Genomic DNA, 26,357 nt, shown 5'->3' with positions numbered 1-26,357 from the left:
ATCCCAAATAATAGTTCATGGTTTTTTATCTTTTGATTTTTTTCAGTTTCATCTTAATGATTTTTAAGTCATCTTTTTAGATTTTTAAGTCATCTTTTTATTTTCATAGTTGTCTTCATTAGTGGAAATATGCTTATTTCCATAATCAGCCTTGGCAGAATGGACCCCCATTTGTGTATTTCACTTCTGTTTTCAAAACCAACAAGTTCGACTGTATTCTAACCTTTAAGTCAGTCATTCAGGAAAACACTTGTTAAATTACAAGTTAAATGCTACTTCTGCACCAAGTGCGTTCTACTGCTACAAAAGGCAAAAATAGAAAAGTTGATGTTTGTCTTGAAAGTTACTAATTCTAAGGACTTTGTCCATACCTTTAAATACACTATACTGTTATAAATCAATACTATAGTATTGTAAATTATTTAACTTCAGAAAGAACTTAGAAATATTTAAGAAAATGACAGCTAAAACTTCATCAAGCTTTTTTTTTTTTTTTTTGGCATGGAGTTGCGGTAGGATGTTAAAGAGTAAAATGTAGACATGGATTTTAAGTTAAAAAATACTTCGTGCCTAGTCGAGTGATATATGACCTCCCCTGACCTTTGAAGTCCTTGCTCCAAATGCCAGTATAATTTAAATTGCATAAATTATAATCACTAGGGCTTCATTTAGGTCTACAGTTGAAAAAGTTTTCTTAAATTTCAAATATTAAAAACTTTTGTTTTCTACATTTCTTTTAATATTTATCTTATTCTAAACACATTAAAAAAATAAGTATAACTACTAAATTACTTTAATTCTGTCTTACACTATTTCTTTTCCTTTCATTTTTCCAGTGTTGCACTTGTACATAATCAGTGGTTGGGAGCATGCTTTATTTGTTACAAAATGTTCATATAAGCAGTTCCTCAAAAAGAATGTATTTAGAATTTGTAGATATCATCAGCATGTATGTGATTATTTTAATGTATTCTAATCTCTTCCCTGTAGCAGGACAACCTTGGATCCCAGTTTAGCCATATGAGTCTTGTCCGCCAGCCGTCTGCCGATGCTCCTGACCCTCATGCCACTATGTTCCAGTCCACTGTTGTCCTTCAGCCATCACAGCAGTCTGGATATATTATGGCACCAGCCCCTCCTCCAGCGCCACCCCTCCCACCTAGCCAACCAATTCCTACTACTAGCTATTCTGCCTCTGGCCATCCTGTAAACCAGCAGATCCTCCAACAACAGGGATATGTGCAGCAACCCACTCCTCAGGTACAGATTTGTTTTCCCTCTAACCAATTATCATGCAAAAGGTAAAGAACAGTTTGTTTAACTATAGCCAAATATGTTTTAGGTCTTATAGAAACTTTCTAAAATGGACTTAAAATAGTAGCTTAATTGTTACTTTCTAGGAAAGTGAATAATGCTACTAAAAATGCATTTTTAAAGGGTTCTTAACCTAGGGGTGAACTTGGTTTCTAAAAAATCTTAATATATAATATAATTAGTCTCTTTTGTAGTCTTACATATTATATTTTATGTATTTATAAGCATTATTCTTAGAAGGGATCCATAGGCTTCTCCAGACTGCCAAAAGAGGCCTTTGACACAAAAAAAAGGTTAAGAACTCTAATTAATTGGCTAATTTTTTCAATTATATATCAGTCTCTTTACTTTTTTATTTAGATATACATTTAATGAAACACATGCATGAATCAATCTCTTTGTCATTATGTATGTATTAGGGAACATAATTTTTTGTCATTATATATATATTTTAGTATATAGTGAGAAAGTAGAGATTGATTCCATTCTTGTTACTTCATAATCACAGGTACACATCTATGTCTTTAAAAAAAGAAATATTTGACTGAATTTGTTGACTCAAACTATTTAAAATAATTTCAGCTTATTTAACCTCAATTACTATGAATGAGAAAAGATTTGGTACATGGTTTTCCTTTTCTTGCTTATTTTCACATACAGGCACACTCTCAAGGGGAATTTAAACATTGCTTTTAAAGCCATTCCGTCATAATCCCGGGAGCTTGCCATCTACCTTGCCATTGAATCCTTAGGCTTTCCAGATTTACCTTTCCACTCCAGAGATGCATTCTCTTTTATGTGCTACCTTCCTTAATATGTGGGTTCCTTGAGAGCTAGGACTATTTTTCTATCTGTATCCCCAGTGCTTAGCAAGATGCTTAGCATGTCATAAGCACATAAATAAATGCTTATTCATTTAGCCATTCATTACCTAGTCATGCAGAAATCAATGTAGTCTGCAATTGTCCCATGAAACCTAGACCATCAGCCATTTCAGCTAAGTCTCTGATACTAATCAAGAATCCCTAGGACTTCTTCATGAAGGATATAAGTCCTAGAGAGGAACCCAAGGAACTCTTCATTGTTTCTTACCTTAAAAGAATATACCAGAGACTTAGGTCAGATTGGCTCAGAAGAAATCTAGAATTGGTTTAAATTGTTCTTACAGAGAGATAAAATAATTTCCCTTCCTTTTTTTGGCTTTTAGTTGTACATCAAAAAGGCCAAAAACTGGTGGAGGTAAGAAATATAAGAACATTTTTAAAGTTTTGAGAACTGTTTCTCTAGTGTTCAAATAGAAGAATTATCTTTCTTCTCCATATTATCCATCATACTGTGAGCCTTCATGTATTCGGTAATGAAAGATTATGGTATTGGTACAACAATGTAACTTAAATGTTTCTGCTTTAGATGCCAGCGTGTTACTGTGCTCCAGGGCAGTATCCCTCCAGTCAACATCAGTATCGCCCAGTTGCTTCCGTCCATTATAACACACAGCCAAACCAGGCACTGCCACAGCCTGCACAGCAGACAGGTTAGTGGCATTTAATTCATAAATCTTGACTATTATTATTGTTTTTCTCATCTTTATTTCAGCTACCAAAACAGAAATAAAAAACTTAGTTCATACAGTAACTCAGAAGTAGAATAAATTTCAGTGTTTAAAGTAGCCCAGTGCGCAGTGGGAAAGAATGCAGCATGCTCCTGATAAAATGATGGGCTTGTGTGACACAGGTGTCAGATATCACCCAGAGCCTTAAGGGTTCCAGTAACAGGATATTAATGTAAGAAGCAACAGGACATAATACCCACTGCCAGTATAGTGGATTTCTTCTGTATAGCCTAGCAGAATGGCATGGGAAGGTCAGGATTTTTACAGCTGCTTTGTGCAGCCACTCCCTTAGTGGGGGCTACGCTTGGAAAGACCAATGCAGCCTAGTAAATCATATCCTTTCTTTGTACATGTCTTCAGTGATAACCTTTTTGGTGTTTTCTATTTTAGCTTAATAGCCTTTTGATATGAGACCACTTTAAACAATGTGCAATCTCAAATTGTTTGCCTTTTGGAGAGGTGGAGGCAGATTGGGAACTCAAAATTATTCTTAAAAAAAACAAATATTTGTTTTTAAATGTAATTGGAAAATAAAATTTTAAGTGAAAACAATATACTATAAGTAGAAACTCTTCTTAACTTTCTCTTCACCTTTTCACCAAACAGTTGATGGAAACTTACAAATGAAAAGTTATTAATTTTCATGTTCATGCCATGTAAACCCCCAATCCAAACTGTTTCCCTTTCAGTAAGATGTATAGCAATAACCTAACCTCTCACAGAAACTCTTCTTTTAGTATGTAAATTGGAAATTTCAGTCAACTTCTTAAAGGGTTGTTGTAACACTCTATTATCATTTGCTTGTTGGGTGGTGGAGATTGTTACATTTTAAATTCCTATGGGAATTGAGGAGGTGAACTTGACATTGCAGAGAAGTAAGGGTGGGCTGATTTTGAGTTTCATATGGGATTTTTAAGTTTCCGTAGCCCACACAAAACAGCAGAGTGTCCACCATAGGGCTCTCTATGAGGCTGGTTGGAGAAATGGAACTTTCTGATAGCATTTCATTGAGCAGCATTGCTCACCCTCAGGCGGTCTAAGTACATTGTTTTTAGTCACTCAGTGTAGGTGAACTAATGGTTAATGGTCAATTACAGAACACCTAGAACTCTAACGTATCTTACCTAACATAACACTTTTTTATTTAGTGTATGCTTTCCTGGTGCTTTGGTATTACTGTAGAAATTATATCCAAAGGTAGGAAGAAAGGTAGTGCCAAATAATCTATAGATGGTGTAGTTTCTAATTACTTTTTTTTAAACCCAAGAAGTGATTATAATAGCCAGAAAAAAGTATTCTTCTCTCCATAGTGGATGAATAGCAAGCCTTGGAGTCAGGAAAACCTAAGTGTAAGTCCTGTTTCTTAACACATATTAACTACATAATCATGGGCAATTATGTTAACTTACGTATCTACCTATGTCTATGGAAGGAGTTTCCATAATTAGAGTCCTATCAGTCTTTATTTTAAAGAAGAGGTACTTTATTTGGAGATGAAATTTTCATGCATTTTGGATAGGAAGGATAAACAACCTTTAAGAAAGATCACATTAAGGTATTTTATTCTTGTTAACCGAAAAAGAAGCTTGTTCTCAACTCCCAAATCCTACCCTTCTTTAACAGATGGTTTCCCTTCAAACAATATTAATTCTTTATCCTTCTATATATAGATATGACTTATTTTGTTGGAGGAGTTGAACTTGATATGATTGGTCAATGGTCATTTTGCAAGTAAAACTTGAAGGAGGGAAAGTGAGAAAGAGAAAGAAAACACCTGTGTGTGTATGTGTATGCATGTTGTGCGTGTGCACACATGCCCATATTCTAATAATGAGCCTTTTCTAGAAAAGTCAGCATTCTGGAGAAGGAGCAAGAAATTTTCTGTTGCAAATTTTATAGATTGTGAGAATTGTAATATTTTATTAATTTCCATTTTCATATGTAAAATTGATATTTCATGTTAATTTTTAACTTATTAAAACATGATTTTTCCAACACTGCACATCACAGTCTGATTAAGATGGTAAGTAGCTTGGCACATTCATCCCTGTTTTTTTTTTTTTTTCATTGTTAGTCACCTAGTTATCAACTCATATAATGACAACGACCTGTTTCCATCTCTAGGAGACAAGCAAGTTACTATGAGAGAATTTGGTTAAAAAAAAAAAAACTTCAGTGTGGTATTAAGTCTTAGATAATAGACTGAGAATATTAATAAATATAGAATTTTGTTTTGTTTACACAGATACAGATGGTATAAAGGATATTTTAAAATATATGATCAAGAATTTTAGCCCTAAAAAATAAAATCTTCTTTGCAGGCTATTTTGCATATGATCAGTTGTAATACACTTTTCTAGTTATTTTTCCATTGTGGTGTTCCTCAGCTCTGAAATGCAGGAATCCCCCCAGTATATAAAAAAAAAATTTGTCCAGCCATGTTTTTCATCTGAGCACATAAATTTTTGTTTCAATGAGAGAGGACATCTAAGGCTATTATAGAAATAGAAAAGAGATTAATATCAGCTTAATATTGGGATTTAATGTGTTGTCCTTTTTTCTATTATGAGATTTCACATTAAGGACACTCAAAGCAAGGTTAGATCAGGAAATAGACCCCAAAGGTATTGTGTTTCTCTGAGACTTTCAGAATAATGGGACTAGTGAGTGATATATTTCTTGATTCAATAGATGAGATATAACACATTTGATCATAAAGCAAAGTACAGATCAACATATCATTGTAATAAACATAATTTTACATACAGCCATTTCTATAAGTTTGGTTATAAGGTCATTTCTTCCCCCCTGTAATAACTAAGTTAGCTCTAATTTGATATGGAATATAGCTCTGTAAATAATAAAAGAACTCTCCCCATGAAGTAATTATAGTATCAATGTTTAGTTCTGCAATCCCATGGGTGTTTTTTTTTAAATAGCTGGTTTTACCCTTATTATTTTTTAAAGAATTTGTCATTTAACCATGTTTGTTTAATATTATGGAATAATTGGCCTTATTTGTGAGCTGTTGGATTCGGGGCCGTAGCACTGTCTGAGAGGTTTACATTTCTCACAGTGAACCGGTCTCTTTTTCAGCTGCTTCCTGGCTTCTTTTTACTCAGGTTTCACTGCTTTTTAAATGCTGTATTAAAATATTAACATGTTCTGCTATTTTCTTAACATGTAATGTCTTTTAATCAAACTCAACATAGTCCAAAAACAACTGTTTGAATTTTAATTACCACTGATTTAATTTGCTTTTTAAAATCCCTGGAAGCTGTTGCTTTGATTTCTTTTCCAAGGCAAGTTTAGAAGGCAATTCAAGACTGATTCAGTTTGGTTTGAAGCTGACCTAATAAGGTTTATGTCTTACTTATGTCAGACTCATTAGGAAATATCAATTTTCTCCCTTCCATTCTAGCTATAGAATTCTGTTCAGGCAAATTGCCCTGCAGTATAACACATCAAATCAGCCTGACACACTTTAATGCGTTATTGTGACTTGATTACTTCAAGACATGCAGTTCAATTGTATTAAGTCTTTTTGTTTCAACACTGGCTACAAGAATTAAAAGTCCTCTCTTCCCCCATAGGGCACTGAAAAGAATTTCTGGTTTTAACCATGAAGTATATTTTTTATAACTTCCTGTTGATGCTTGTAACTTCTTTTCTGATAGAAACAATTGCATGTTGAGTCTCATGTGTAAGATTTTAATCTGAAAGAGCTAGAGGAATAGAGTTTAAAAAAAAGAAATTGACCCAGATTCTTGATATTTTTTTTTTTTTTTAGGGGAGGCACTCCATGCCCAGGGTGCATCAACTGATTTTCAGGGTAACTTTCAGCCAACTTTTTGGTCACTGCCTGTTTTTCATTTTCTGGATTATTGAATAAACATCTATTATACACCTGTTTTGCAGTTAGCACAGATTTGGGCTTTACATTACAATTATAGCTCTCCTTATATCCTTTTTCTTTCTACCATTAAGAGTCTTACCTGAAATCTAGAGCAAAAGCATCTGGTAAGACTTAACCAAATCATCCTGAACTGTCCTGTGAAGTAATCTGACATTTGCCTGATAGCTTATGGGGTAACCTGTACTTTGACATTTTTATCATGGAGGAATAAGAGAAAAGTAGCACAGTTAATGACAAGTAGGGGCATTCTGGACTTCAAAATCCCCAGTGATCTCATATTAGTTATTAGTTAAAGAATGTCTACATTCTTTATGGTAATTAGGGAAATTTTAAATCTGAAATAAAAATTTAAAAATAAAACTCGTTAGACCATGGACCCATGAAAGGTATGTATAAACTCATTGACACTAATTGGAATTTCTCTAGACAATCCCTTATTGTGAAATACATTACCCCAAATAAAAGGTCTTAGAATAAAACATTTTGCCTTTCATATAACCTTCCCCATACTGTCTTTCTGCACAAGTGAATTAGAATTCTTCTAAAAATATTTAGTGACTAGTGAATATACAATTTTATGCATAGGACTTTCTTAGCTAACTATTCTTTTTTTTTAATTTTTTGTGTCTTTCAGATTATTTCCTGTTAAAATTATTAAGCATGTGCTCCATTAGATAGAAGTTTTTCAAATTAAATCTCTAAAGTAAAGACCAGTTCAACCCTTTTCTGCTGAATACTGCATTACTTTACTGCTGTCTTCTCTGTTGAGGTGAAATAGAGCTAAAAATAGAATATTCTTTGGAGCCCTCCAGGGAAGCAGCTCACCATCAATTCCTATTGTCCCAGTTCTCTCAGCTTTGCAGAATTGATTGTGCTTGTCTGTGAAAGTACCAGGAGAAATAGGATAATATTTCGACAACGTAGTCTTTTAACAAAGGAAAATGGCAGTTAAATAATATCAATATTGATGACATTTCACAGAAAGCTTGGGTGTTTTTGCTCTGTCTTGGGTAAACTACTCTGTCCTTACTCTCCTGAATAAAGTCTTTCCAGTTACATTGTCTGTAAACAGATTTCTACAAAGGGATCTTGTTTTCCATTTGGCTAGCAGTGTAAAACTGGGCATATCACATTCCAAAAACAGCCCCAAATATTGACTTGAAAACATTTGAAGAAGAAAGAATTAAGCGATGCCTAGGCTTGTATGTAGTGTTTTTATAGACTTGTAAACCTTGAAATACTTTTCCTACTCTGCAATGTTGTGCCATGCTTCTTATTTCTTATCCTTTTCACTCTTTCTAGGACTTTGAGAATTTCTCCCCTGACAGTGGATCTTCCTTCCCTCTGTACTTTTGCAGCTTCATGGACTTTACTCTCCTTTTTCCTTTTGATTTGGATAGTTAGCTGAGTTGGCTTAATTGGGTCTCTGACAAGGCTTACTTTAAACTTTTTTTGTAATACTGCTTCATTTTTTTTTTGAGGTAATACTGTTAATTTTCCCCTATCCTCCATAATTTAAAAAAATGTTATTCTCTTTTGTGTTTATATCATCTTCATTTTCAAATAGATGTCTCTCAATTCATCTACCCCACAAGCTCTCCTTTGTAGCAAGCTGAAGCAGGGTGGGGAGTGTAGAACAATCCAGAAAAAATAGAGTGCACAGCAAACAAGTTTGACAGTATGTGCCAGACTCCCTTTGGCAGTCTGCTGAAGCCTATGGACCCCTTCTCAGGGATATTTTTTGATGCAGAATTACAAAAGAAGCTAGTTACAGTGAAATATGTTTATCAAAATATTTAATAAAAAAGTTCATGGACCCCAAGTTAAGAATCCATGGTATATGAAATATTCCATGACCAGAGCTCCCCACCTCTGCAAAGAAAGGGGAAGGGCTCAATTTCTTACCTCTTTTTCAAGGCAGTATTGGTAATCATAATTACCTAGAATTCATTTTTGTTTTGTTTTTGTTTATGTTGTCATTTTTGTTGTTTTCCTGTTTCTGATTATTTCACATTGCATTGGTTCATCTTTGAATTATTTCCATTTATCATTTCTTAGAGTGTTGAAATGTTCTGTTTCATTCATGCACCCATACCAGGATTTGTTACCCAGTGGGTAAGGCATCTATTTTGTTTCTAGTACTTTAATATTTAAAAGTGTTTTTCTAAATATATTGTGGCATATTTCTGCATTTGACCTCCTTCTAGTAGATACCAGACAGTCTTCTTTATAAGATTTTATAAACAAAGGGATCAAGTGTTTGATAAATGAAGTAGTTTTCCTTTTCTCCTCATGAGAGTAGTTTGTCCACACAATTCTTCTGTGAAATCTTAATAAACCAATATCCTTTCCTTGTTAATTTTCCACTTTTTCAGCGTCAACTTATTTTAATGGATCAAAAGTTGTTTTTAGTACATATCATCTTTTTTTTCACTTTTTTCTTCTAATTTTGTGTTAATTTTAACTGTTTTTCCTTCATGTCAGTAGTCTGACTCTCCATAGATAACTGATTCCAGGAATGGGTCTCACATCATTAGTCATTTCCTACGTTTAACACATATATAATCAAGTTAATTTTTTCTGATGTTATCTGTTACTTATCATGGCCTGTGCATGCCCAGTTTGACCTGTCCAACCAAACAATATCCTCCCATAAGCATGAGACAAAAAAAAAAAATGGAAAAGATCTGCAAAGATTTTTATAGCAAACTCTTTTCTCCATCAAGGATAGTGAAATTGCCACATTTGGACTCTTAACATTACATTTCCAGATGTGCTCATCCTGGAAGTAGTTTCTTCAGGCACTGAAGAAAATGGATAAGAAAAACAACTGCATTAGGACCAAATGTACACTGAGGGTGCCCAACGCACTGAAACTGAGCGATCAGTTCTCAAAGTATACAGAAGAAGTAAGGATACCAAAGAAATGAGGGGAGAAAAGTCTTATTACCCAAAAAAAACTGACCTAAAGGATATCAGTTAACATCTCACTTATATGCCTGTTTTCCCATCTAGACAAAGTTTTAAGCATTTGATTTAGTGTAGAGCAGTAAGCTATTTTAGGCTCTCTTCCAGCAAATTATAATCCCATGTATATGTCAGAATCTTGAAAAGACAGAACAGCAATAACTTGGTTTGACTCTTTGATTATTTATATTAAGCAAACATAAAACAAGGAAATGTATACTTCCCAGAGGTGTTTGCCCCTGCTGTGGAATAGGTCCAATGTAGAATCAAGGTGAAGAATTCCTTTGCGATGGTAAGACTTTCCAAGTATTCCTGTTTGTTGGATGGTACTTTGTGATTAGCTTCAAACCCCATGACTTGCAGAGATCTGTAATCATTTGGAAGAGTTTAACTTACCCGTCTCCCCAGGAAAACAAACTAAGTAGATAAAGAGCCACTGTTGTCCAAATTATGGTACCCAGTTGAATGAATAAATGAACAAAAAAGTACGTGAGTGCTTATTATACACAAAGCGCTGTGATAAACACTGCAGATACAAATAGAAAAATAAGACAGTCCCTGTTAAGGAGCACACCTCCTAATGAGGACTACAACACATATGGAAGAATGATCTGCAGTGTAGAGGTCACCTATTAGTTCATGTCTCTTGAACAGGCACTGCAATTAGACATTAGTCTGAAAATTAAACTGAAAAAGGAAGACAGGCTACATTTCCTTCTGGGAAATTGCACAATACTTTTAATGATCTCAACCTCACTAAAACAAAAACCTGTCTTTTTAACACCAGTATTCTTCCAATGACGTGTAGAGGTACATGTCTTGGAGTACTGCATTCTCAGAAGAATTAAAGTTGAGGATTACCCAAAGGGCATTGGAGAGAGACATGCTTTGTCTGAGCAGACTGCAGCATTGGAAAGTAAGAATTGCATAGACATGGTATAAAGAATAGTATGAGAGAAATGTGGACCTGTCTCATAGCAAAAGGGAGGAAGAAGCCATGGCCAGCTCACATGTTCCATTGATATCTACACAATGTTAAGAAATAATGGAAGTGTCCATCCGCAGCACATTGGCTGGACCCTTGTGGTGAACTGGTGAATAGTAGAGGATAGACAGACATGTTGCAAACAGGTTGCAGTCTGTCTCATTGAAAAGAATATCTACATTATTGAAGTTACAGATACATTAGAGTGATTGCACTGAGAAACCTTAAGTATAATAATAATAGGTGCCACTGTGTAACACTTGGTGTGTTTTACTGTGTTCCCTGAAAGTTGTTTTGTTCCTATCTTTGAATACTGCAAAACTAATCACTTACCCTTCCTTTATCATTTCTTTAGCTTCCAAACTTATGTAAAAAAGTTTACTTGAAACCTTACTTAACTCTTTAATGATTATTTCAGTGTTGAAAATAATCAGTTTCATTCGAAACAAATTTTATTTATAGGTTTTTTTTATTGCTGGGAGCCATAGCATGTACCTTTCTAACAGGAAGCATAATTGTCCCTAGTAGCTTAATAATAGCAACCATAATGATCGAGAAAAGCCAGTTTTCTTCTGTTAGGACAAGCTCCATGCAAACCAGACACTGACTTCCTTCTAAGTCAAGCATTTCTTTCTCACTTCTGAAAACTATAGTTTTCATAACAAATTACCTTTACTTTTTAGAATAATTAAAAATAATGGCCAGCATCAAGCACTCTTGCCTTGTATGTGGAGTTAGAATCAGAAGATGAGGACAGGGAACATGGCTGATTCCTTCTCTCCCAGGGTCTAGCACTAATCTCTCCTTGTGGTAAGAACTTCGTCTTGTACCTGTCATGTGACACTGAGCAAGTCACTTAATCGTTCTGATCATCACTTTCCTCATACTTCTGTAACAAGGTTGTTGGGAAGAAAGTAGTTTCTAAGTTGTGAAGTTGCCTATAAATGCCATTTTTGATCATATTACTTTAGTACTTCAAAATCCATGGGGTCACACTAGTATGAGAGGTGATCTCTTTTACCACAGTAGTTCCTAAGCCCTCTGTCCCTCAAATGAACCCAGCACATAGAGGTAATTACAAAACTATGTGAAATCAGATTTCCATTAAGAAACTAGGAAGGGAAGCATAACTGGAATATATAAATGGCTGTTTAAAAAAAGCACTAAGAAATGAAACCTGAATGTAGACTGATCACGTGTCACTATCAAAAGTGGGGAACCTCATTTTTGAGCAATACCCCTTTGATGAACAGGAACAATCTACAGAACTACGTAAGATATTTTATAGATTGGCATGCCAGTGTGTTAGCCGTATTATTAAACCAGAACAAGGGTTCAGAGCTTAGGGCCGATCACACAGCCTAACAGGATATTCTGTGGGATGGTTGTGGGGTAAGAACAGTACCCCCTTTGATGGGCAGGAACAATCAACAGAACTACAAAGAAATCTGGTTCCCCAAAAAACAGAGAATGCAGGAATCATTTGTTAAAAAAGAAACTGTTGGGCTTATTCCTTAGCAACACATTAGTCAATATGGTAAGATTAAAAAAAGAATCTTTCTCTTCATGAAACAGAATATTTAAAGAGAAAGAAGTGTATGCTATAGTATAAACTAAGCGCTGAAAAGATTTGTAAAGTGCATCCAGTCCAATCCAATAATTATTTATTAAGTACCTACCATAGGTAAGTGCCTACAAGAGATTATTCTAGTGTACAGTAGCATTGGGAAAGCCAACACAAAGGACAGTTTTGATCCTCATGGAGTTGACCCTGTACAGGAAAGATAAATGTAATAGACAAGTATATACATGATGGAGGACTAAGCACAATAACAGCTAAGGGAGGGTAAGGAATAACTTCCCACAAAAGCAGTATGCATCTTAATGTGTTACTAAAGGAAATCTTCCTAAAGAAATTATTTGCTACTTTTAAATCTCTTGGTTATCCTCTACACAAAAGTATTAAATGGTTTCCTCTTGCTTGCAGAAGGAAATTCAGATTCCTTTGCCTGGAATTCAAGGCCCTCCACATTGGGGGAACCACCCTCCAGCATTATCACAAACTAAATCTACTCCATTAACATTATGCTGCCAACAAAAGTAGACTAGTTTCTATCCCTGTATGGTCACATTTCTGTATTTACTTACACTGCCCTGCATCAAGACCAGTATCTTTCCTTCCTTTAATCTGTTAGTCTTACCCTCTTGCCTATCATTTAAAGCCCACCTCCTCCATGAAGACTTGAGTCTTCCCTTAAATCAATAATGAATGATCTTTCTCTTCAGAAAACATTTTTTCCCACCTCTTGAAGGCACTTGACTATTATTTTGCATTATAGTCATCAAAGCACATGTATTATGAGTTTAGGTAGCCTCTCTTCTCCCCCCATTGCCCCCCAAGCCCTTGGTATCATAAGTACTATGAGCAGAGAAGGTTCCTAATAAATATTTAGTAGATTGCATTACTCCTAAGGATATCATGAGTCGCCACACGTTTCCATTGTACCAAAATTTCCTGCCCATTTGCCTGTGCTTACTCATTTTTACTGAAGTGATCGTTTTCATCATTTTCTGTTTAAAAATCCAGAGGTTTCTAGTAAATAATTTTCATTCCTTCAGTTGGTCAGTGATTTCCTCAGACTGGCTACTTCCTCCAATACAGGGATTTTTAATCAAGAATCTATTCATGCAGTGATTTCAGGATGTCCATGAACTTAAATGAGAAAACAATTAACATGCCCTTCAGTTAGGAATTTAGGCAATGAAATATTCTTCAGAGAAGAGAGTCCATAGGCTTCACCAGACTTCCAGAGGGGTTCGTGACACATAAAAAATTAAAAAACACTGCTTTAATGGTACAGACTCATTCTCACATTTCAATCTTGTGTGCATCCTGTCTGTATTCTGCCATAAAAAATTAACCCAGTGAGCTGGAAATCTTTCTCCTATAGGTCTTATGCCATGACATGAGCATTGCTAACAGTTCTTAAGTTGCCTATCTCATATTTCTTGTTCTTGCTATGTTACCAGGGCCAACCACTGTCCTTCTACAGTGAATAATATCAGTATTTAACTCTTGAGACCTTTGTACAATGATTCACACGCTAGGGCCTCTGTAATCTTTTATCGGTATACCTAAATAATCAGCTAACAAGCATAAGTGTCTATTATGTGCCAGGCACTATGTTAACCACTAGGGATACAAAGAAAGACAAAAAATAGTCTCACCACTTAAGCAAAAGTCTTGAAAAACAAATACAGTTTGAATATATTTTGTGTGTGCTTAGATAATGTGATTTAATTTCAAAAGCTGTACCTTCAGGTATCTCATTGTAATTATTAAGAAGATTTGATGAGGAGTTTCCTTCATGCTGTATTCTAGTAATTCTACAGCGCTGTACTTCAAGATGTGTAAAATGTGCAAGACAATAAATATATGAATTGCTGTGAAGGATACAAAGATAGCGTCATTTCTGCCCTTAGGAAACTTGCAGTCTAGTTTGGGGAATCAGACAAAAAGATGTAAATAAAAACAGAATCTAAATAGCTGTTCAAAACAGTAATAAAAGAGGCTATCATAATGCAGCAGGGAGTTCAAGGCACAAATTAATTTGCAAATTACTCTTTGAACTAACCCTAATTCTCATACACAATTATAAATAAAGTACTTGATAAAAAATAATAAAAAGTACTTTAAACACCTGAGGAGAGAAAGCAAAGATTTTAGATTTGTTATACAAGTGAAATTCTTTTACAGGGAATTCCACAGAGCAAACTGGTGTGTTATTTGTTTCATTTTTACTTCAATGGAATATGACTGTGATGTGTACATTTCTTTGTAATAACATTCCTGCTCTGGAAGGCTGAGCCCATGCTTTCTTTGTCTGAGGTTGGTAGTGAAAAAGTCATTTCTAACATAAGGGAAATGAGGAAGTGTCTTGCACACCTTTATCTCCGTCCCTTTTCATCACGATTCCCTTCTTTCATTGTTCCCCTAGATCTTTGCGTATTTGATAGTGTGTTGATGTATGTAGTTTGGGGCATTTGTGGTATGGAATAGTATGAAGGGAGTTTGAAAGATAATCAGAACAAAAAAATTTAGGAAAAGCTTGCTTCCTCTTTTTATTTCCTCTAGGTTTATTTTCTACAATGAATTCAAAAAGGAAAGAACATTCACTGAACAACTTATAACCAGTTTCATAGAATCATGGGATTTAGTGCTTCATGTGGATTATTATCCATAAGGACAAAGAAAGCAATTTTTATATAGGATTATCCATTACAGAAATCATTTCAACAAAACCCTGTTATGGAAATCTCTTCATTATGTAGAATCCTAAATTCAGTTCACTATATTTTGGTTTATCTTTTGCATTGTAACTTTTAATACCTGTTACTTGGTTCCTAGAACTGCTTCTCCCTATCCTCATCCCCACTCCAATAACCTTAGAGTAGATGAATGCTAGAGTTAACTATTTAATCATTGAGCAGCATAATTGAATGGTGGTAAGTTTCCCATCTAACCCAATGATGCTGTTATCTCTGAGATACAGAATCTTGGTGACTTCCCTTGCCTTGCAAACTAGTTGCAAGACAAGAACCCTTGGATTAACAATATAGCTAAATGCATACTTGTTAATGCAATGGCATAGGATTTCTCTTTTTCCTTTGGAGTTGAACCACATTAGGTACTACTATTCTGGATTCATCTTTACAGAAGATTTTAAATATAATTTTCTTTGTAATTTGGGACAGTTTACCTAATGTCTCTATGCCACCTCTATTTCCACCTCTCTCAAGTAGGATTTATATTTTAGACTTAACCTTTCACACTTGCAGTGCAGAAAATGCCCTGAAAAATTATTAGATAACATTTGATAAAATGCAAAAACTTCTCTTTTAGTTTATGATAAACGAGAAAGGGCAGCAACGAATATGGATTTTCTTCCTAGTTAGAAACAAGACTTAAAAGTTTTTGTTTACTTTCTGTTCTACTGTTTCAGAAAAACTGCATCTTCTCAAAGCATAGTTCAGCCTTTGCTTCCAGAAAGAACACTTCAACAGTCAAGGATGTTGCTTTTCTGTGCCACTTCAGTTGACCTTTAATCAAAGATTAAGCACTGTGACAGTTTGCTTTAAATATCATTAGACAATCCATAGCTTGTGTGCCAATGGTCCTGTGTAAAGTCTAGGACTCTTTTTTTCTGTAAAACTGAGCTGGACTCATTTTCTAAGAGTGGAGATTTATAGGTTTAGTCACTAACTTATGGTGGTGAAAATAACAAAATGTTTCAAATAAAACATTTAACTTTTTACAAGGTATTGAATAATAGACTTTTCAAATTGCTAGCATTTAGAAGAGAGAGTTTAAGAAAATTCTACTACCCAATGAACTGCCTTAAGTAAATGCTTTTGTTTTGTGACAACATATTTGACACAGATATGTATTGTTATACATAATGAATTTAAATTTAAAGCAGTATTTAATCCCTCATATCGTTACAGGTTACCAGGTTATGCCCAGCCAGCAACAGCAGAACTACCAAGGGATAGTTGCAGTTCAGCCATCCCAAAATCAAAATCTAGTCAGTGGCCAACAAAATAATATTGGAAGTCAAATTCAAGGTGTGATTGTTCCATACCCCTCGGTGCCATCTTATCAGGTATGTTATTCATCTTTATTAGTTATGCTTTTGGATAAGTAGAGAAATGAGTTTAAATGCAACAATAAAACCAAACAGTACTTCGATAGTCACAACACTTGTAAAGTCAAAGCGAAGAGTCATCTTTCTATCTTCTTTGTACAAAGGGAAAAATTTTTTTAACTATAGGAGTACTGTGGTCTTTTTTTTTAAGAACTACCAATGACAATGAGAGAGACAGAGAGAGAGAATGTCATCAGTAGCATATAGTAGTATAATAAGACTTCCCTAACCGGTGCATCTCTAAACATAGCCTGACTTCACCTTAGCTTTTTTTGGCTGCCATATCATATTGTGGATTCATATTGATCTTGTAGTCCACTAGAATTCTCAGATATTTTGCACATGAGCTGTCTGGCCATACCTCCCTGTCTTATATTCTTGAAGTTGTTTTTTGTTTGTTTGCTTTAACAGAAGTATCACCTTAGCATGGTGCTGTGAAAAGAATACTAGATAGGGTGTCAGAAGATCTGGGTTCACTTCCAGTATTTTCATCTTACTGTAACATCTCTGGGTCTCAATTTTCTCATCTGTAAAGTTAAGGGATCAGAATAATACGATTTGCTTGGAGGAACACAAGTTCTATAATGTTAATGAAAATAATGAAAAAGATTAAGAACAAAGGAGAAATAGCACTTCCAAGTGACTTGATAATGGTTAAAAAGAAATAGAAAAGTAGGTTAGTGAAACAGACAACAAGGAAGAATCAGAAGTAATAGAATTTCAGATTTCAAATTTATTTTGTGATAAACACAAAAAACATGAAGCAGAAAAGAATTTTCTATTTGATAAGAATTACTGAGATAGCTAGAAAGCTATCTGGCAGAAATTGGGTTTAGACTAACATTTTACACGATATGTGACAATACACTCAAAATGTATGTGTTCTGTGATGCATGCTACTTATCTTCTGACAGAGAGGTGATAAAAGTCAGAATACAGAATGAGACACATATCTTTTTGGATATGGTCACTGTGAGAATTCATTTTACTTGACTATGAAAGTCTGGTAATAGTATTTTCTAAATTTTAGTAATTAGAAATGGAAGGACATAGTGAAATAATGGATACAGTAAAATATTTTCATTAGTAATTCTTTTAAAAAAAGACTTTAAGACTCCTATAGCTAAAAAGACTCTTTCCTTTCTCCAGCAAAGAGAAAATTATGCCTCTTAGCTTTGACTTCACAAATGTTCCTATTCTATTTATAAGTACTATTTGACTTTACTTGACTATATAACAAAGTTTTGGTTTTGGTTTTCTCCAGTGGTTGGGAAATGTGGGGAAGAGAGAAAATGAATTTGTGACCATTGAATAAATTAATTTTAAAAAAAAAAATTAAAGATTATGTTATTAAAAAAATTAGCAGAGAACCAGATCAGATACCTTTCATAGCTGTGCCTAGGGGGTGAATTCTTAACTGAACAAGAGATAGAAGCAGTTACAGAAGATAACCTAGATGATCTTGATGACCTGAATTATATAAAATTGCAAAACTTTTGCATGAATAAAATCAGCACGTTGATTGCAAAAAAGAAGGAATCGAAAGCAAAGAGAAAAAAACACCTATGTATAATATACCTCTGATGGGGTTCAGATATCCAAAACATATAAGCAGCCAACAGAAACAGGTGTCGCCTCATTCTAAGCAAAATTGAAGGAGATATTAAAGTATAGGAATAATTGGTGTTGGAAAGTTTATGCAAAGACAGACATACTAACAGACTTAGTTGAACTGTGAATTGGTCCAGCCATTTTGGAAATAGTTTAAAATTATCCTAAGAAAGGGACAAGTCCATACTCTTTAACCTAGGGATTCTACTGCTAGGCATTTGCTTCAAAGAGGTCAGTGATAAAAAGAAAGGCAAATTATCTATCAAATATCTTTACTAATATCTTTCATAGTAGCAAGGACCTGGATGGATTGGGGAATGTCTGAACAAGCCATAGCGTAGGAATGTAAAGGAATTTCCCTGCAGTGTAAAAGACGATGAATATGATGAATTGTATTCATCATAATATAAGAAGAAGCTAGGAACTGAACAAAGTCACCTAAAAAGTTGTAATTCCTTAACTGTCTTAAAGGAAATGATGGGCTTGGCTCAGAAAAGGGAATTTGGAAGGGTATTTCCTGTAAAAACAGCAGCATGAGCAAATTACAGCTCTGATAATGAGCAGTTTGCAAGGGTCTATATTGAATCCCATCCAAAAGTTAATTGTAAAGAAACAGAATTTTTATCCTGTCCACGTACCTTTTAAATATCGCAGCATATTTTTCACCTATAAGAAATATATACTGTGTAATCACAGGAACGTTGAAAAATTGGAATAAAGAAGTGAAACAAACATTGGCCTTCATTAGACTTTTATTGAGCACTGAGATTTGTAACCAACAAAGATTATTTTGAGGTGTAAAGAATAAGTATTCCTTTCTTCTCTCCTTCCTTCCCTTTCTTCTCTCCTTCCTTCCCTTTCTTCTTTTTTCTTTCCTTCTTTCCATCCTTTTTTCCTTTTCCTCACAAAATTACATTGCTCTCTACCAATCATGTCCAAATCTAGGTTTCAGCCAACGAGTGCTTTTTGTCTTTGTCCTACTCCTAGCTTTCTCCACAGTGCTCCTCGGTTCCTTTGATTTACCACTTAATCTAAGGAAGGAAACAGAAACACCAGATGAGCAAATGGTAGCTCATAGAAACCATTCAGCTATGCCATTTTATACTTTTAGCCACTAAATTGGATGGCAAATTTAGAAAGCAGAACTTTGAACTGAGAAATTTTTTTTAATTACCTTCCCCTAGTAGATTGTATTCCATTCTTCTCAAGCACAGTGAAATATGCCATTCCTAGTAGTTTCTTTTTTCTTTGCTTTACGCTACAAATTTATTCCAATGATGTGAATCATTTAGCTGTCTCTGATTTTGCTTAAATCATCTTTGCATAAATATTAAATCTGATGCAATCAAAAGTGCCACCTAAATATATTAAATTACTTTCGTTCTTGAAAGATTAGATTATGTTACATTATGTAGAGTAGAAAATCAGCCCAATAATTTTGTTTTGGATAATTTATCTAGTGGTGAGGTAATTAAGAAATTCCAGTGCAGTTGGAAGGGATTAGTTCTATTTCAGAAACATATCATATGAAAAAGACTAGGAGATAAAGTTGAACTATTAAAATGATGAAACTTTTGAACATAGAATCAAGTTTAGAGAGACCTTAATAACACTAGTTACTGTTTACAAAAAATTACTAAGGATACAACCTCTTTTATTGCATATTACCAGATAACCCACCATGGTCTATTAAATTTAATAAATCCTATTTGTGTGACTACTATATGCTAAGCACTGTACTCAGTGCTACAAGGAACTCAGTAGTAAGGTACAGCCCCTGCACTCTAGGAATTTAAAAACATAAATCTTCTGTATTTTTTTGAGAAGCGTACTTTTTAACATACCAATAAAGAAGATGGCTAGTGAGTAACCAAGGCTAATGAAATTTTACTTAAATTTTTTTTTATTTAAAATTAAACAAAAATAAAAAATTATGTCATTGTCCTGAAATCTAAACTTGCCTAAATGAATATACTTATCGTTGGAAGGTAAGTACAGCTGAAATCCATTTATTAAGGAACTTGGTGCATCTAAAGTTTTGTTAAAGAATTTTCTTAGTGCCAAACTTAAATCTGTTAATGAGAAAACAAAAGATATGGGGCCTACATTGTCATTCAGACCCTGTTCAAGCATTTTAACGTGTATGTTTATTGTGTTTCTCCTCAATATTTTTTCTATTGTTTTATGTTTGGTTGGGTGATTTAGGAGTTGAGATGAGTCTTTTCGTTACTGTAGTTTATTTAAATTTTTAAGACAAAGAACCAAATGAGCTGAAGGATAAATTCCTTGTTGGTGGTATAACAAAAGAATCTAGGTGACCCCTGGTGCTGCTGCATGTCTTCACAGACATTTGGAAGTGGAAAGTAGCAGAGCAGGTTTGTAAAGGGAAATTATTTTCTTTCTTTCTTTTTCTAAAGTAAGGACTTCTTCTTTCCCCCACCAACTTTAGGTTTCACTGCCTCAAGGTTCTCAAGGAATGCCTCAGCAGACTTATCAGCAGCCTGTTATAATACCTAATCAATCTAATCAAGGACCTATGCCCACCACAGGAATGCCAGTTTACTATAGTGTCATCCCACCTGGTCAACAAAACAATTTAAGGTGAATAACCAAATTAAGTTCTTTTAGTTTCCTATTCATTGCCTTGTCAAGTTCTAAGAGGAGATTGTCAGGTACTTCATCAAATTTTATTGTATGGAAAAAGAGAAAGCTTCTTTGACAAGCCTACTATATTAAAAATAGCAGTTATGCATTGGATCAGGAAATGTTCTTCCAAGGAATTGAAAACACGTTATAGGTTGTTTCATTTTTTCCCATGACATTCCTAAGAGTTTGCCAGAGGGGCAGCTGGCATTTTGTACTTTATTTTACAGAGTAGAGAACTAAGATGTGATAGGTGATAAGAGTAGCTGTCAGGTCGTAATGATTACAAATGGCTCATTTGTCTCTGGTATGATAGTAGAATCAGGATTGACATACTTACTCCACTAGAATCTGTGTTAGAAATTGTTGTTTCAACATTGAAGGAATTCATCATCATTTCAACTGTTGTCAAAACTCCCTAGTGATACTTGTAACGTTTTCTTTTATTTCTGGCTTTACAGAAGCCTTAAGATTGGCATATCAATATAGAAGGCCAAACTAAAATTAAAGACAAGTTCTGGCTGTAACAATAATAATTTTGGAGTTTTACGCTGTAGTGAAACCTAACTCTTTTAAACTATGCTTACTACACAAAGAAAGTAGAATATTACATCCATTTTTTAATTCCTGTTTTAATCCTTAGTTTAAAAAAAGACTTTTAAAGATATCTTTTGTTTTTACATCAACCTATTTCCAAATTCATTCCTAACCCAAGAGCCATCTCTTACTACCAAGAATAATTTTTTTTAAAGGAAACATTTATTAAGAGCCTGCTATGTGCCAGAAACTCTGCTAAGTGCTTTATAAATATTATCCCATGTGATCCTCACAACAAACATGGAAGATAGATGCTATTATTATGCCCGTTATAGTTAAGGAAACTAAGGCAGAGGTTAAGTGATTTATCCAGAGTCACACAGCTAGTACATATTCAAGGCTAGACTTTAATTTAGGTCTTCCGGACCCCAGACCCTTCAGTGTATCCATTGAGCCACCTAACTGCCTCTTAAAAAGGAAAATGGGTTGGGGGGGGACAGAAAATTAATAAATCAATTTGACTAAAACTAACAAATATAGCAACCAAGTGTAATATTATGAGCAGTGTTTCACACCTTGTCTCCCCTTCTGCAGAGAGGGAAGGAAAGTACATCTTACTTCTCTCCTTCAATGTCAGTTTTGACCCTTACAATCATACAGTGTGCAGACCGGGTGATTTTGTTGTTGTTCTTTCCATTCACATTGCTGGAGTCTTTGTAAATAGGGTTTCCTGTTTCTGCTTAGTTCACTTTGCTTCAGTTCATAGGTCTTCTCAATTTCTCCAAACTATTTATATTCATAGCTCCTTATCACACAGGAATATTCCATTACATTCATGTCCCACAGTTGTTTGGCTCCTCCCCAGTCACTGCTCCTCTGTTCTTAAAATTCTGCAGGTAGGGAGAAAATACCTGCACTTTGAACCATTACTTCTCACTTGAATTAGTACAGCATCTACAGTATCTTCTAAATCATACAGGTTATGAAGGGTTACTTAGCTACTCTGGAGGCAGATTGCAACCTGAAGGGAGTAAAGGTATAATGGACAGTGTTGATCCTAATATGTGAATCATGAGCCAAGCTAGAATTACTTTGCCCAAGGAAAGTTGAAGGGACAACTGGAGCTGTCCAAGGCTTAGATGTGCAACTTGAATGTGGTTTTTGTGTGACACATCTCTAACTAGCTGTTTGTGTCTAATCTTAGACTTCTAATCACTCACTCTCTGATGCATTGGCATAGGTCTGTTCTATGAACACACAAGAAGTGAAAAATGTATTTAAGAGCAAAAAGAAAGGAAAGAATATGTATCCTGTCAGGACTATATGAGTAACTCAGGTTATTCATTTAGTGTGAAGGCATGCCAGTTAGAGAATTAACAAAAACATTAACTTCATGAAGAAATATTTGTAATTTACTAAAGATATCACAGAATCTAATAGCCTTTTACGCAGAAAATTATTTTGGTTCCGCTTATTAACAATGTGTAGCAGACAGATATCTGTATTACTAAACCCTTACTACCATTAATTGAGAAATATCTACCACACTGGTGTTGTTGTTCAGTCATGTCTGACTCTTCATGACCCCATTTGAGGTTTTCTTGGCAAAGATACTGGATTGGTTTGCTTTTTCCTTCTCTAGCTCAGTTTATAGATGAGGAAACTAAGGCAAACAGTAATAAGACTTGCCCCTGGTTACATAATAAGTGCCTGAGGCCTGATTTGAACTCAGGTCTTCCTAACTCCAGGCCCAGCTTTCTATCCACTACCTTGCCACCTAGCTGCCCTACCTACCACTCAGCTGTTTATAATTAACCAAAAAAGTTAAATGATATTCAAATGTTAATATAATTCATTTCCTTCTTTTACGAATGTAGGTTATATTTAGTAATTTAAGTTATACAGTCCATTACATAGATTTCTGAGAAAAGTATTTTTCACTGTTTGAAGGAACCCTGAGAATTTATTTACTCAGACCCATACCTGAACAGCAGTTTAGTCTACAAACCTACCCAGTTAGTGGTCCTCTTGTGTTTGCTTGAAGAGTTATAGTGAAAGGGAATATACTCCCACCATCAAAGAAAGCCTATTCTATTTTTAACTAGCACTTATTGGGAAATTTTTTTCTTACATCAAGTCTAATTTTGCCTCTCTACCACTTGCACCCATTACAATGTTCCTAAAATGAGAAATGCATGTAGGTCCTTTATGGCTGGCTAATCCAGGTATATTTTATTGTGATAGAAGCAGCCTGGGGTCTTTTCTTTCCTTGTGGAATATTTTCTTCTTGAGACATCTTGAAACTCAATCCCTAAGTGTCCTTAAAATTGTATGGATTCGCAAAGACTTCTTTTTTATGTATTTGGTCCAGTTTAGCTCTTCTTGGCTTCATCTTAAGTGTCATTTCCACTTAATCACAGAGCACCTCTGGTACTTATGTGGTAGCATCCAAATAATGGGTGCTTCCCCTATGGGCCTCAGTGGAAATAGATCACTACAAAAAACATCACCAACTATCTTTTTTTCCTTTTTCATCTATTTCAGGTCTTCCTTGCATCTTCATCTTCAGGTTCTCATTGAAGGTTCTCATTTCTACCTGTTCATTTTCTCCTCAGGTGTTTTTCCATTGTCTTTGGTTGTCTTTGAACCCATGCTCAGATTTTGTTTTCTATTCTTTGTCTCTTATAGAGAATCTGGTTCGAGTACAGCATGCAGATGTAGATTTCCATTTCCTTTGTTTTTCCAAGATGCAGCTCAAGCACCACTTTCTACACGAAGCTTTCCTGAGTCCCACAACTGCTAGTTCCCTCCTTCCTATCTGCCTTGTATTCAACTTATTTTATTCAATTTATTCAACAAATTATTTATATTTATTATATATATATATATATATATATATATATATATATATATATATACACACACATACACTTCAATATGTCATTGTTCTTTCCCCAAATTGAAATGTAGCCTATTTACAAGTAGGAATTAGAATTTGTTTCCCTTACTTTTAGATTGATTGATTGAAGACTTTCAAAGAAGTATCCAAGAAGTTTAATGTGACTCAGCTTAATCATAGGAATAAGGAATCCTTTGGTTCACAGAGGCTACTTAGACCTCTTAAGGAGTCATTGTTTCCACCACCAATTTGTGTGCTAACTCCCCTTTATCACTTAGTAGTAATTGCGTATCATGATTCATTATTATCTTTTTCCTCCTCCTTCAGGTCAGGTATGATCAACAGGTCAGGTCTAGTAAACCAGCATTTATAAGCACTTATGTGCTAAGGATACAAACAAAGGCAGAAACAGGCCCAGCCCTCTAGGAGCTTACATTCCTATGGAGGGAGACAACGTGTACATAACTGTAGGTAGAAGGTATGTACTGGGTAGGTGGGAGGTGATCTCAGAAGGGAGTCACTAGCATTAGGAAGAGCTAGAAAAAGCCTCTTGCAGAAGGTGGGATCAGGAGAGACTTGAAAGAGTCAGGAAAACCAGCTACGTAGCAGAGACAAGGAGGACAGTGGGTAGAAAGGTGCAGATTCAAAAGATGGAGTGTCAGAACAGCACTCCAGCAGTACAGAGGGTTCACAGAACCACATGATGGCTATGGTGGCCTGGTATGATACAGCACGTGGAAGGCAGTAAGGAAGCTGGAAAGCACATGGAAGGCAGTAAGGAAGCTAGAAAGGTAGGAAGGACCAAGGATGTAAAAGACTTCAAAAGCCAAATGAAGAATTTTATATTTGTTTCCGGAAGCAATAAGGAGTCACTGGAGTTTGAATAAGGGAGGGGGCCATAGTTAGATGTACATCATTTTGGCATCTGAGCAGAAAATGGTCTACAGAGAGGAGAAGCTGATAGTGGAGAGAAGAGGGACATTATGAAAGTAAAATCTACAGACCTTAGCAGTGGACTAAGTAGGAGTGTGAAGAGTCAAGGATGTTTCAAGCCTGATTGACAGGGAGTATGTTGGTGCCCTCAGCAGTAATTGGGAGATTGGAAAAATGGGAGTTTGGAGGGAAAGAAAATAAATCTGATTTGGGGCATGTTAAGATGTCTATTAGTTTCCAGTTAACCAGTCATGAGTCGTAGAATGTTTCCATATTCCTTGTCAAAGTTAAATTAAATTAGAGAGGTAATGAACAATATAGCTTTCGTTGTTTCCATTCAATCATTTACTAGCCCTTCTGTGAGACTTTGTGTCTTTGGATTTGAACTGGTTCTCACACTGACCTTGATCATCCCAGCCTTTAATCCCAAGGACACTATAATAGTTTTGTATGGTGTTGATGGAGCTAGGTGGCACAGTGGATAGAGTGCCTGGCCTGGAGTTAAGGAGACTCATCTTCCTCAGTTAAAATTCAGCCTCAGACTCTTACTACCCTGGGCAAGTTGCTTAACCTGTTAGGCTCAATTCCTCATCTGTAAAATGAGCTGGAGAAGGAAATGGCAAACCACTCCAGTATCTTTGCCCAGAAAACCCCAAATTAGACACAACTGAAATGACTGGACATTGAGGTAATAGAGTAGGACTATAGCACTTGATCCATCTGGGAAGGGGAAGGGAGAAAGGAATAAACATTTATGTAGCATCTACTATGTGGTGGGCACTTCATATTTTTAGGGTAGCTAAGCTGCTCAAAAAATAGAGCATTGGGCTTGGAGTCAAGAAGACTTATTTCAAATCCAGCAGTCAGAAACAACTGAAAAACAACAATGCTTAAAGTCTTCCTTCGTCTTCCTCTAGAATGTCTTGCAAATGACATTGGTATGTCATTATGTATGTGTTAATGCAGTATAGATGCTTATCAAGAAATATACAAATGAATGAAAGAAAAAATACTTATTAAGCACTTATTATGAACAAAAATACTGTATTTAATGCCAGGGATATGAATAGAGAAAGAATAAAGGCCCTGCTCTTAAGGACCTCACAACATAATAGGGAGAAACAATACATATAGACCAGGTGGGTGGAAAGATCTGCCCTGATGGCCCTTCAGTCAGATGGCCATGCAAATGGTCTGAGCAGGTAATCAAGGCTGGCTCTGGCATAAAGGGTATA

At 35.1% G+C, this 26,357-nt stretch overlaps 1 protein-coding gene across 15 annotated transcripts in view; it reads left to right on the top strand.

Moving 5' to 3' along the window:
* Nucleotides 1–26,357, top strand: part of R3HDM1 (R3H domain containing 1) — a 92,601-nt gene that overhangs the window by 46,443 nt on the left and 19,801 nt on the right. For 13 of the 15 annotated variants that reach the window (XM_072613224.1, XM_072613221.1, XM_072613222.1 and 10 more), the window contains 4 exons: nt 991–1,260; nt 2,725–2,848; nt 16,300–16,457; nt 20,560–20,711. In XM_072613224.1, the coding sequence (XP_072469325.1) occupies nt 991–1,260; nt 2,725–2,848; nt 16,300–16,457; nt 20,560–20,711 (704 nt within the window). The remainder of the gene's footprint in view (nt 1–990; nt 1,261–2,724; nt 2,849–16,299; nt 16,458–20,559; nt 20,712–26,357) is intronic. The other 2 variants (XM_072613219.1, XM_072613218.1) reach the window with 1 other exon arrangement.

Source organism: Notamacropus eugenii, chromosome 5 (assembly GCF_028372415.1).
Source record: "Notamacropus eugenii isolate mMacEug1 chromosome 5, mMacEug1.pri_v2, whole genome shotgun sequence".
In the NCBI taxonomy this organism is placed as follows: domain Eukaryota; kingdom Metazoa; phylum Chordata; class Mammalia; order Diprotodontia; family Macropodidae; genus Notamacropus; species Notamacropus eugenii.
This window is presented reverse-complemented; position numbering and strand designations above follow the sequence as displayed.